The 13,729-nt window shown below is 40.0% G+C and overlaps 1 protein-coding gene across 37 annotated transcripts in view; it reads left to right on the top strand.

Annotated features, from left to right (window-relative positions):
* Positions 1-13,729, top strand: part of Erc2 (ELKS/RAB6-interacting/CAST family member 2) — an 856,263-nt gene that overhangs the window by 270,827 nt on the left and 571,707 nt on the right. For all 37 annotated transcript variants that reach the window (XR_383172.4, XR_001781112.2, XR_383171.4 and 34 more), the window contains one exon: positions 5,465-5,620. Coding sequence is in view for 28 of the 37 variants with exons in the window: in XM_006518931.3 (XP_006518994.1) it covers positions 5,465-5,620 (156 nt within the window). In the remaining 9 variants the exon portion in view is untranslated. The remainder of the gene's footprint in view (positions 1-5,464; positions 5,621-13,729) is intronic.

Below are 13,729 nucleotides of genomic sequence, written 5' to 3' on the forward strand. Positions count from 1 at the left end.
CATTCATTGGATGAATGGTGTATGAGAGACTCCCTGGGTCTAAGTTTCATATCAGTTTGAAGCATATCTATTTTAGACAGCTCTAGATTCTTTTTTAAAAAAGAAACTTATTGAGTATCTCTGCTAAGCTAGCATTTCTGTTGCTCCAGTGGTACTCAGTAGCCATTGCTAACATTCATGGTTCAATTAAGAATCAGCATGGTAAGCCTATGGCTAAATGGCTGCTAGGAGTATAGTCTTGTGGCTTAAATTTTATTTGGACATCAGGCACTTATTTTGGTTGATGGATGTAAAATGGTCTTTAGTTCAAATCATTAAATGGAAACTCTGAATTACACTTTGTATAAAATTTTACAAGCACTAGTTTATGCATGTACAAGAAGAAATAACTTATGGGAGATCGAACATTTCCCCTAATAGGGACCAGAAACAAGCAAGTTTTAGTCCCCCCCCCTTAGTACTTTAAAATACTATTAAGGTTTATAGCCACACTTTCACATAACAACAGAACAACATTGTGGGTATCGTATCTCATGGCTGTTGAGAAGGTATAAGCTAAGGCTCAATGGTACATCAGGATGACGAAAGTCTATTTTGTTTTTGTAATGGTCTAGCCATTTCAGGCCCTCCCTTCTGCCTCCCTCCCTCCCTCCATCCTACCCTCCCTCTATGTACCCCCTTCCTTTTCCTCTTTTCCCCACTACTCACTACTTCCCTTCCCCTATATCTGTCTACACAGCCCAAGCCAGCCTCGAATTGGTAATCCTCCTGTCTCAGTGACTGGAGGGTTATTTAGTGTTTTAAGGGTTATAGGCAAGTGCCACCAAGCTTAGTTGGTGGTGGTGTATGAGTCACAGAAGCTGCTATGGTAATATGAATATTTAGTCCTCCTTATTTTAAATTGAGATATATTATCTCAGGTAGAAGAGAAGACTATTTCCCCTTGACAAATCCAAATCATTGGTTTGTTATTTTATTAAGTCATATAATTGTGTGTATGTGTGTGTGCGCTCATATATGCACATATTGAGGTCAGAGAAGAACAGCTGTTGTTTTTCTTGACTGTTCTCCACCTTATGTTTTGAGTCAGGGTCTCTTTCTAAACCTGGAGTTCACCATTGAGATTGGACTTGCTAGCTAGCAAGTTCCAAAGAGCCTCACGTCTGTGCTTCTCCAGCACTGGGATTACAGGTGTGTGCCACCGTGCTTGCCGATCCAATATCAGGTCCTCCTGCTTACATGGAAAGCACATTACCAGCTGAACCATCCTCTATGATCCTAGTCATAACAAGGACTGATGGCTCTAGGTGATAAACCTGGAGGAACCTGGGCAGAATACTTTGCTGTAGGATTTCTCAGAGTTGCAGACATTGATATGCACTGATCATCTCCAACAGGCATTTCCCAGACTCACCAGGCCCTGTCATGGAGCTTTTGGGTACTGAGTTGTTCTATGCTGTATTTTATTTCTCTGTTTCTGTCAAAGGCACTCCCTAAATGTTGTTTCTGGAGGATGCTTACTTATGAAACAACCTATGTATGTTTGAAAACTATAACAGATTGTTTAAAGTGTGAGCCATTAGCAAATGTGACAGTGTTCAGACTACTAACTCGTAAATGCATCTCTGCCTTCCAGAACTCTGGGGATATCATAACATGATGTCACTGAAGGGTTTTTACCATCTTCACTGCAGACCAAGGCTTAGAGATACTGTGCATGTTCATATAGAATGTCAGCACGTCACTTTCAGCCTTTCCAGAGTAATGTGGACTCCCATGGTCCTGTGCTTAAGCTTTCACACATGTGCCATAGTCTTACAAACTTTCTTGAAAATGAAAGATAAAATTGCTTCTCCCTAGATCCTTGGAGTGGAGGTGTGTAATAGAGGAGAGGACTATGGTAGCCATTGTTCGATTTTCAAGCTTAGTTCCCTCACTCTCTGGCCTGAATCTGAACATCTTGTATGCAGCCCAAACTGCAACTCTACTTGGTGCCTTGTATCTGTCCTTTGCTGTAGATTTACATCTGTTTTGGCTTTTTCTGTGCTTATGAGTTTGGGGAATGCATTTTGTTGCCCTTGAAGTAGCTTTCTTTTTTGTTTTAGGTTTTTTTTTTTTTTTTTTTCAAGACAGCGTTTCTCTGTATAGCCCTGGCTGCCCTGGAACTCACTCTGTAGACCAGGCTGGCCTCCAACTCAGAAATCCACCTGCTTCTGCCTCCCAAGTGCTGGGATTAAAGGCGTGCGCCACCATGCCCAGCTTGAAGTAGCTTTCTAATATAGGAACCATATAAGGACAGAATAAATAGATCCTTCTAAAATACCCATTTTTTTTTCATTCTTCCTTTTCCCTTTGCATTTCAGGATGCCCGTGGCTAAAGGAAAACAAGTTTATGAAGGAAGGAGAAAAAAATGCTCTTTATTTAAGGAAATTATTGAAGTAAAAAATTTGTTCTGTTCCATGGTTTACTGAACTTTTAACTCAGATGCGTGTAGATTTAGAAGCTTGGCTCTGGGAATAAACTGTCTTGATCCATTCTGATATTCCTCAATAGAATATAATTCTTCAACATCAGGTAGAGAGGTGTCTTATCTGTTTAGGAGTTGCTAGTTGTGGTTATTGCCAACTAGTGTCTCAGAGATAGAGTGGGAGCAAAACTGAAGGCAGGTTCTCTCTTTTTGCCCACATGGTTGAGACCTGAAATCTTACCAGGGGGTATCAGAAAATGTTTTACTACTGTGATACACACACACACACACACACACACACACACACACACACACACACACACAATGATCTAGCACCCAAAGGAAGGAAGTTGAATCTTCTCTTCACACTTAACATAGTGACACTCTTACACTGATTTCATTTAGCTCATGTAAGCTCTCTTTCAACAGAGAGAAAGAAGACCTATGTGTGTATATGCGTGTGTGCAGTGGGCATGCCTGTGTATGCTTGCATGTGGAGGCTGAGGACATGCACAGGAGTTCTTTGGATGCTGTTCTGCCTGGGTTATGAGACAGATCTCTCAGTAGCCTCAGCTGACTGCACGGGCTAGGCTGACTAGCCCATAAGCCACAGGGATCCATTGTGCCCCCACTATCATGCCCAACCTCTTTAAAAATGTAGATTCTGAGGGTCATACCCAGGTCCTCTTGCTTGCAAGACAATCAGTTTACCAATGAACCATCTCCCCAGCCCACACTGACTAGTGCCTTAGCTGATATCTTTTCATATTTTTTTTTTGGTATAAATACAGTCTTAAAGCTGTCATGGCAATCAATCAAAGTGTCAATCATACTTGTCCAGTAACTTTTCAAGTTTTTAATAACCTTGAGCATTTGTCATTTTTATAGTTAGGACAGTTTGTTAATTTAAAATGGCTCACTTTGAAGAGCATTATGAATTTTAGAATTTTTATAGCATTTTGATTATTGTTGCTGCTGCCTTTTCTCCTCTCCTTTTCTTTTTTCACAGTTTAAAACTGAAACAAGTCCCTTCATGGGGCACCCAGTGTCTGCCTCCTAGAACTTTCTGACTTAACAAGCCCAACTGGGAGGTGTCAGCAGAAGGACTTGGGGGCTGGCAGTGGGAGATCAGGATACCAGCCTGTGGGCTCTGGTGAAGAGCCTTTTCATGATTTGCAAATGGCCACCATCTTTCTGTGTTCATATATTGGAGAGTGAGGGAGACACAGAAACTCCTAGTGTCTTTCCTGATGAGAATACAACTATCATCCCAAGGGTCCAAGCCTAATGCCTGTATCTAACCCTATCCTTATATCTCATATTCAGATACTATCACGTTATAGGGTAGGGCTTCATATAAATTTAGTAAATAATATGTCCTTCACTGAAACTAGAAATTGCATCAAAAATTGAGAAATACTGATGGGCTATGCACAGAACACAAATGGTGATTATCTTTGGGCAATAGGATTAAAGGAGACTTTCTTGATTTTAATTAATTGAAAGAATGTTGTTTTTATAGTTGGAAAAACACAATCATATTATTTTCAAAGGAAAATAAAACTATGGACTATAGGCTCTTGTAATTGTTTTCAAATCTTCAAATCTAAATCTTATTTTAATAGGACTTTTTTCCCCCTGAGAATTAATGAAAGTAGCTACTGTGTTAAGCATTTGGTTTGGACCCACAATAAAACCTAATAAATAGTTGTCATCCTTCTTCTAGTTCTTCCTTTTCCAATACAGTTACATTGTAGATAGTATAATAATTACTACTACAATGATGTGTGGGTTACGCTGGGCATGTAGTATAGAAAAAGGAAATCTACAGAGGCCACAGAAAAGATGGGTGCATTTGTTCTAGCATTTTAAAACTGAGTTAACAAACACAGGAGCCATGAATTGTATTTACTAGAGATTTAATCTTTTAAGTTCTAAAAAAATAAATTAAAGAATTGCTGCCACATTTTCATTAATATTTAATGACAAAATCAATGTTGGCTCATTGTGTCTTTGTGGTGTAACACAGGCAAATGGCGACAGTGGGGATGCTTCAGGCGCCTTCAGCATCTCTTCCTCTGGAAGCTTAGTGCAATGCTCTTGTGTTGTGCTTGGTAGCTTGCCCTGTCGGCGCCCTCGCTTCTATACTTCCTCAAGCATCATTTCTTATGCATTCTCTTGTGTATAGAGTCTGTCACTGGGTGTTTTTTCTCAATTAATCCCACATCTGAATGTAATATTTCTAGTTTCTCTAGTCTGTAAATCAGTAGGTTAGAAATCAGGTTTGTGAGGTAGTCAGGCTTTTTTTGTCACGTAGGGACCTGACTGCTTGCCAAATAAATCATGATGTTGTGATATATTATTTCCAGTTGTTATAAATTTTCAATATTTATTGTACCAGTCATACCAACTCAGGATTCAGTTATTTAATTTCAGTTATATCTGTATTTGAGATGAGAATCCTTCTCTCCATTAGTAAGTTTGAATTTCCTTCTCTCTTAGAGTCAAATTCCAAGCATGCTCACTAAAGCAGCCATAGAATATACAAAGAAATAAATAGGAACAAATTGCTTTTGTGTAAACAAGTGGGCCAAAACATGTACCCTGGTTAACTATATCCAAATATCCAAAACTACATTTTTTTTAACCAAAATGCTTTTCACACACACACACACACACACACACACACACACACACACACACGAGACTCATAGATATGATTATTTTTGCCACAGTGGCTTCGTAATTTGGTTCCTGGACATTAGTGAAATGCACTTAGGTTACCCCCTGTATTATGGACACACAATGTTCACTGAACATTCAAAAGTTTCATGACAAGAGATCCTGTGACCTGAAAACACAAACCCTTCTGAGCACCAGGCCAGTTCTACAGCATGGCTAATCCTGCTCTACTAAAGCTACTTTCTTACATTCTATTCTGGGAATGATGAAATTAAAAAAAAATCCCTTCAGCTTTCTTTGCCTTTTATCAACAGGACACAAAAATTGCTTCATTGGAGCGTAACATCCGGGACCTGGAGGATGAGGTCCAGATGTTAAAAGCCAATGGTGTGCTCAACACAGAGGACCGGGAGGAGGAGATCAAACAAATCGAGGTGTACAAAAGCCACTCCAAGTTTATGAAGACCAAGGTAGGTCCCAGAGGCTCAGCCTTCCATGTTCTCATTGCAAGAAGAAAGTTATAGTTTACCTACTTGCTTCTGCAAAGACCCACATAATCTGCCCTATGTGGAATGAAATACATGCATAGTAAAGAACATGGGAAAATGTAATCCAGAAGGGGGTCCAAGGGAATCGTTAGGGGGTTTCTGCTCTGTGAGGCTCAGGGCTGAACTCCTTTGTGTTTCTCTGTCTCCGGAGTTAGCAGAGTTTCAGTCTTTTCTCTTTCACATTTTCAGCTATCCTCACCTTTTCTTTTGAATCGTAGTCCTGCCTGGTTTCTTGACCATCCTTAGACAGTGCTGTGTAAGAAGGTGTTGCTCTTGTAAGCCTGCTAGCACATCTCAATGCTATTAAGAGATTCTGGTTTTAGCATAAGACAAATAATTTTAAGCCTCAGTGCTTCTATTAAGTCAAATTGTTTAGCTTTTTTAAGCTTGAGTTCCTTTATTCGTGAAATAGAGATCAGAAAAGTAGACCCATCATTGAGCCACTTTCATAATTCCCAGAGATTATTTAATTAAAGCAGAGAGTCAAATTTGTCTGGTCTCCAGAAAGCCCCTAGTACTGACGAGTTCTTGTCTCTCTCTCTATTACTCTTTGATACTTAGGGAGCATTATTAGAGTAACCTGCTCCATTATTTTACATCACTATTGTTATTGTATTTGTTAAAATTTAACTTTGGGCTATATGTGGATGGAGGATCTGAAATGGTCAGTTTTACATATACACAACCATTATGCCTATAAGGAGCCACATATAGGTCTTTTGAGACTTTGGGATGCTTTTTCTATTTTGTTTCTGAAAACCATCACCACTAATTTAATTTATTGCATTTTTTTCTACTTTTGTGTCTTCTTTTTAAATTTTTCAATATTTTAAGTGTTGTATTTTAATAGTCTTTGTTCCCCCATTATATTATTCAACACAATTAGAGAAAGCAGTGGTGGAGGAGGGAGAAAAATTAAGCAGTTTCCTCCCATCTGAAACACATTTATATCCTTTATGTACTTACAAACTATATGAAGAAACAATATACCCAACCTTTACTTCATATGTATATGTGTGTGTATATGGATGCTTCTTCAAGGAGTTTAATCAGACATAGTTCCTTGTTCTGAAAACTCTCTATTTTTAACATAGGCATAGTACTACAAACATTTTTTAGTAGGACAAAAAAATGTGAGTCAAAGATTGGAGATGTCAGAATTAGAATGTCCAGTGGCTTCAAATGAAGCTGTTTCCTTTTGGGAATATAAATACCAATGGCATCCTCTGTTCTCGTCTCCCATCTGGTTTCTTTCTTGCAGTCATATCTTAGAGAGCTGAAGTTCAGTATAGCAAGCACAGTCCTAACCTGTAGACAGTGTCCAAGTCACTCTGGCCTGGAAGATGAGAGGCACAGCTATGAGTAGGAGCTGGAAGTTCTGGGTGGTATTACTATTTTAGATTAAGTTTCTTTTACCACTCTGCAGCTTAACACTGGGAGGTTGAGTGAGTGTTCAAGCAGCCTACACAGCTGAAAATGCACAGAATTGGCTGAGGCTGGCTACCCTGCATTGTGGACTTTGTCCAGGCGAATAGAGCGCCTGCGTTGTCCTCAGGGAGAAGTCATGATGGCTGCTAGCCCACACCTGTCTGCGACCGTATCCTTGAGTTCCACTTCACTCCTCATGGTAGTTTCTTTAAAGGCTTCTAGAAAGAGACTCGACCAAAGAATGCAGAGAAGATCTTGAGGTGGAATAATGTAGGGGGTGGGGAAGTGTTGACTAAAGACTTGTGCTGACTCAGGCCCATCTCTACCTTGTCTTTGCTAGGAGAGAGGTTCTGGGGACAATTATGTCACCCAGCCATACTTTCTATCTCTATAAAATGGGACAGCACTGTCAGACTTAGAAAATGACTCACAGAGATTAAATGAGAGTTAAAAAGACAATGTAATTAGGTGCCAGGCTCAAAAAAGTAGTTAAATATTGTAAACATTATTCTTGACGAACTATAACCCAATTAATCATAGTGATAAAATACTATGATTATTGAACTGACTTGGAAAATGGCTTTGAAATGAATGCAAATAAAAATGTGTTATACCTCATAAAAATGCTCCTTATAGACTGATAAACTTCAGTTGAAATGTGCCAGTAGGAGTCAGTTCTTATGTTTTCTGGTTGAAAGCGTGTTGTTACTGGATTGAACCATAACATTTTATTGCTTATTTCTTTACTGACTTTTCTTGGTTATCCTCCAGTAAAGAGTGAGCAGGATTCCTTATTTAAGCCTGGGGCTGCTGCCTGTAGTCGGTTGGCAGGGACATATTTGAACCAGCTGTGAAAAGGGCCATGTACCCACCATTTGATATTGACCTGGGGACTGGAACTGGAGTAGGTAGATGGGTGAGGCTCTGAAAATAACTGTGATTTAACGAAACTAGCACTGAAGACCTAAATTGTTTGTTTTCTCCCAGATTGTTTTTGTAAACATGGCAGCAAAGCAAAACCAGCACAGCATATTTTGAGAGAAAGTGGAAAATGAGCTGTCAAAATGTAGCAGCAGGGTTTTAGAATTTGAACTGGTATGAAGGTAGAAGTACCGAACATATTGGAAAGGTGGAAATCCTTGCTCTTAGCAAGTCCTTTGACACATAACCATTAGCCACAAGAGCTAAAGCTCCCTGAAAGACTTCCTGTCCTATGCAATGCTTCCTTGATGGAACCTCGCATTTCTACTCTTCCTACAAACGGTAGAGAATTTAGACTCTGAAACCCAAGCCTACGAGGCTGTGGGAAGCACGAGTTACTTTCAAGTACACCATAAACCTCTGAGAATGTAACGAAGCATATACACAATTGCTTTCCCAAAAATCTATGATATCTCCTTTCTCTAGAAGGCTTTGTTCCTAGCCTAACACAGTTTTTGTTTACTGACCACACTATTTCTGTTAGCTGTTCCCTCTGTCTTCACTGTTTGCCAAAGGTGCCACTGTGCTGTTATCGGTCTCCCCTTAACACATTTCTTTTTATAAGCCTCTGACAGATTATAAACCTCTTAACCTGCCGAATGATAACAAGCATGTCACTTTCTTGACACCGGGGGATGATCTGCAGGGGAAAGAAAAGGCTGTTTCCCTTGGCTGAGTGGGATTTTTAGGATGTTGGTTGTGTCACAGTGATAAGTGGGGGAACAGTTCTCAGAGAGAATGAAGTGTGCCTGACATCCACGCGGACTTCATATGGAGCAGGTGATGTAATTCCAGTGGGCTGTTCTGGCCATCACAGAGAAGCCTTCCCTGGCTCCAGTCTGCATGGATGTTCAATTGCATCACTTTCCATTTTTATTGAGTTTATGGCCGTAAAAGAAGCAAAAGGCATATTTTTGGAAATAAGTGATTCTTTTTCCCCCCTGTAAAATGTATTCCCTTCAGAAAAGCCTTTTTTAGTTATTGTCTGCATAAATATTTATTTGAAATTTACCGCAGGGCAATAATAGTCTGAAAGCTATTCTGAAGAGACTGCCTGTTTAATATTTATAGACTGAAGCAGCTTTATCACCATCAGCCCATTTTTGTGGAAGAAAGTAGGTGTGTGTGGACCTGCCACATTCTTCCTTCCCATTTGCCCTCTTCTGAGGATTAGGAGTGTTTTTTTCACATTCCTTTCTCTGTACTCCAGGCCCACATCTACTTTCTCCTGGGGTATTTGTGAGAGTCTGTACTACAGCATTATCTCTGAAGCACACTTAGCTGCTGATCTCTGGAGCCATATTCAGTGGAATGGGTTTTATATGTGTGCTGGCTATATGCTGGGCCTCAGCTGAACAGTCCGTGATTTAGGGTCCACAGCCACAATCCCGTGGGCCACAAGAGAGCTTATTTTGTTTTAATTACCATTTAAGGTAATCATAATTCTGACCAGCTCTCTTTATTTATGTTCTGTTCTTGTTGGGAGAGGGAACTCGTAGTTCTTATCTACAGGGAAGTGAGCGTGGATTCAGGAGGTGCTGAGCTCTTGGTGCAAGAGCTCACCTGAGCTGTGATTGCTTCGCTCACATTTCCATCAATCCCTAAGTGGGATGCTCCCCACCACCAGAGCCTTTTAGCATCCCTCTCAAGACCACTGTCTCTTCGGTCCTCTACCAGTTCTTTCAGTTTGGTAAGCTCAATGAAATGTGTTTGTTTGCTGATGTCCTGAGACTTCTTCCTAGTGATTTTCCTTCAGTTTTTAGTTTTTCCACTCATACATACTCCTGTAGTTTCTTTTCTGGTTAATGTGAGGAAAGTACTGTAACAAAATCAGCTATGTAGAGAAAGGCATATTTGGCTCTCTGTTTCAGAGCGTCGCATTCTCATTGCAAGGAGATCAAAGCAGTAAGAATTTGAAGCCATTAGGTCCATCCTCATGGAAGAGCAGAAAGAATGATGTGTGGGTGCTTGTGCTCAGCTTGCCTCTTCCCAGCATTGTACTGCTCAGAACCACCTTCATAAGGAATGGTGCTACCCACCCTGGGCTAGTCTTCCCATTTCAGTAAGGCCAGTTAAGAAAATCCTTCACAGTCATGTCAACAGGCTAACCTAGGCTAGACAGTTCCTCATTGGGAGTCCCAGCCTAGGTGATTCTATGATGTGTCAAACTGCCAATCAAAACTAATTGCCACATCTGCCTCTTTGGTAAGTGCTGCAACTCGAACCCTTTTGAAGGGTTCCTCACTCCTGGCAAGGCAAACCACTCTGTTTATACTCAGCTGCTGTGTGTGACTTAGATATTGTTTATGCCACTTTTCTTGTTGTTTCTGAAAACAACAAAATTCTAAGAGAAATATATATATTAAAAGTATTAAAATATAGTAGCTATTAAGGAATCTCGCCAGCCCAAACTAAGCCATGGTGGATCATGTGTTATAAGTAGAGAACAGGTTATTTATTCATGTTGCTATTTATCAGATGGGTAGACTTGAGCTTTGGTTTCCGCGGTCACAAGGACATTGGAGCTTTCTGGTTGGGCTAGTTCAAGCGAGGTACATCACAGGAATGCTATTATCAGTACCACATAAACCTGGGATTCCAGACAGCAACACTCTTAGTGTAAGGAGAAACGTAAAGTAATCCCTCTATTCCATGCACCTTGACTCTTTCTAAGGGACTCCAGGGACTATTGTCTGTTTTATAATTTTGAGCCAAGAGAATAAGTTTTATATGAGACATGATTGGATCACACATGAATGCGCTGTGTGACTTCAGGAACCTTCAGGTAGGGAGTAGGCTTAAAGGGTCCTGGCTTGGATGTGTCTCAGGGTCTGGCAGAAAGAAAAGGTTAGAATGGTCACATAACTGATGTCAGTTTCAAGAATATCTCCAGATAACATTCTCTCTCTTTCCTTTTAAATCATACAATCTGCAAGAAAAACACTAGAAAAGAGAAACAAATAGGACCAGAAATTATTGACTTTGCAAATTAAGAGTTATAACATAAGGCCTATGAAATAAGTGTGCTCCGCACTTTTAAACAAACAAGTGATTTAAATATGAAGAATGATCAGGAAACTCTAAAAATACAACACAGTGTTCATGATAACCAAATGAAGTATCTAGAAATGGGAGAGTAAAAAACAGAAATTAGAAAGCATAGTCACTAGTTTAAACATTTGATCAACCACAGCAGAAGGGAGATTTAATAAAGTAGGAAACAGAGCAGAGGAAATTAAATAAGAGATATAAAATACTTGTCAAAAATGATTTATAAATGACTAAGGAAAATCTATGCCAATGTATAAAGATGCATGTATTTACCATTAGACTGGAGACAGTGAGGGACTCTTGACAACCACTAGAACAGCTATAATTTAAATGACAGGTACATTAAGTGTTAGTGTGTTCCCAAAAGAAGTTAGAGGTTTTGTATATTGCTGGTGGGACTGAACAATGCCATAGACTGTACACAGATTATACAATGTCATCGTCTGTACACATACTGTCCCAGCATAGTGGGAGGCAGGGGCAGGGAGATTGAGAGTTCAAGGTTATCCTCTGAATATAGTGAATCTGAGGACAGGTAGAGCTGTGGGAGGTACTGACAAGTGACAATGAAAGCACCCACCACCACACTCCTCGAAACACTAAACATTTGGTTACCTTGTGGCTTAACAATTTCTCTTCTAAAGTACACTCAAGAAGTGAAAATTAAGTCTGCAGACTCCTATACATAAATGTTCTTGCACCATTATTCAGAATATTAAGAATGTAAATATATTTAAGTGTCTGTCTGATAATTGTGATGTTGAACAGTTTTCACACACTGGCTGTTTCTCATGGTTTTTGTTGAACAATATTTTCTTAGGTCTGTGCCATTTAAAAGTTTTGACTTTTAAAAATTTTGTTATTATGTATTTTGTTTATTAATACCATGTTTGATGTATAATTATGTGCTTATGTGTTCCTTAATACTGAAGTCAAACATTGTGTGTGGTGGTATATGTCAGCAATCTCAAGCAGGCAGGAGGCTGAGGCAGAAGTTTGAGGCCTGTGTTGGGTTACATAGTAAGTTTAAGGGTGGCCTGGGTTACATGAGAACCTGTCTCAAAACTCAAAACAAAATCAGAATGAGTACCAAGCAAAGGTATTCATAAATTTATGAGTAGATTGAACAAATGTCAACTGTGCAGAAGTAGCAGCACAGGGCTAAAGAGATGGCTCAGTGGCTGGGATCACTTCAAGCTCTTGCAGGTGACCAGGGTTTGGTTTCCAGCACTCATATCAGGTGATTCACATCTGCTTTTAACTCCAGAATCTTTTTCTGGGTTCTATGGGTATCCATATTCATGTATGCTAACACACACCCATGCACACACACAAGTAAAAAATAAAATCTTTTTAAAAAAAATGTCATTGAAATAAAAAAATGACAGAACTATATGTCATAATAATATTTGTCAATAGGCTCATAATTGGGCTGTTTGTTTTTAGACAGAATCTTACTATGTATCCCTGGCTGTCCTGGAACTTGCTCTGTAGACCAGGCTGGCCTTGAACTCACAGAGCACCTGATTCTGCTTCCAAGTACTAGGATTAAGCCACCACCACCTGGCTAAGAGGCTGGTCATTGGATCTGAGCTCAAAAACCTTGTGTTACTCAGGAAGACGGTAAGCATAATATTGAAGATGATGAGTTAAAATGATAAATTTTATAATTTCTAGAGCAGCAGCCTAAAGATGAAGATAAATGAAGTAAAACAAATTTAAATCTATGTATAACTTTCAAATTATGGACAAAAATTAATAATGAGGGGGGAAAAGTCATTCCAAACAAAGCAGAAGGAAAAGTCAAAAGGCTAGCATAGAGAGAGGCCCCACGAGGCACAATGAACGCTATCAGAGAGAGAGACCCCAGGAGGCACACTGAATGCTAGCATAGAGAGAGACCCCAGGAGGCACACTGAATTAAAATCTTGTGTCTGTAGTACATATTCTGCTTACTCTTCCTAGACAGAATCAAACGTTGTGGAGATTGCTGTTTCCAAGCGGCAAGAACAAACCACACAGGGCTAAAGAGACATGGAAGGTTTGGAGAGACGTCTGTATGGACAAGAGTGTTTGCTGTGTGAGCACACATATCTGAGTTAGGATTCTCACATCCATGTAAAAGGCACGTGCTTGTGCGTATTGTATGCCAGTACTGTGGGGCATCCATGTGTGTGTGTGCCAGTACTGTGGAGTGGAGACAAGAGGATCTCTGGGACTTGGTGGCTGCCAGCTTATCGCTGGGTTCAGTGAGAGACCCTGTAAGGGAGGAAGGCAGAGTGTTAGAGCAAGACATCCAATCTCTCTCTCTCTCCCTCTCTCTCTCTCTCTCTCTCTCTCTCTCTCTCTCTCTCTCTCTCTCTCTCTCTCTCTCTCTTTCTCACACACACACACACACACCCCACCCTATATCACACCATACCACACCACACCACACCACACCATACCACACCACACCACACCACACCATGCCACACTAGTACACAAAGATTCACTGAAAATGAAAAAGGACAAGCCAGCCAAATACTAGCTTTTAAAAAAGCTGCTCTAGACTTTAAGGCAAAGAAACAA

The sequence above is a fragment of the Mus musculus genome, chromosome 14, assembly GCF_000001635.26.
Source record: "Mus musculus strain C57BL/6J chromosome 14, GRCm38.p6 C57BL/6J".
In the NCBI taxonomy this organism is placed as follows: Eukaryota; Metazoa; Chordata; class Mammalia; order Rodentia; family Muridae; genus Mus; species Mus musculus.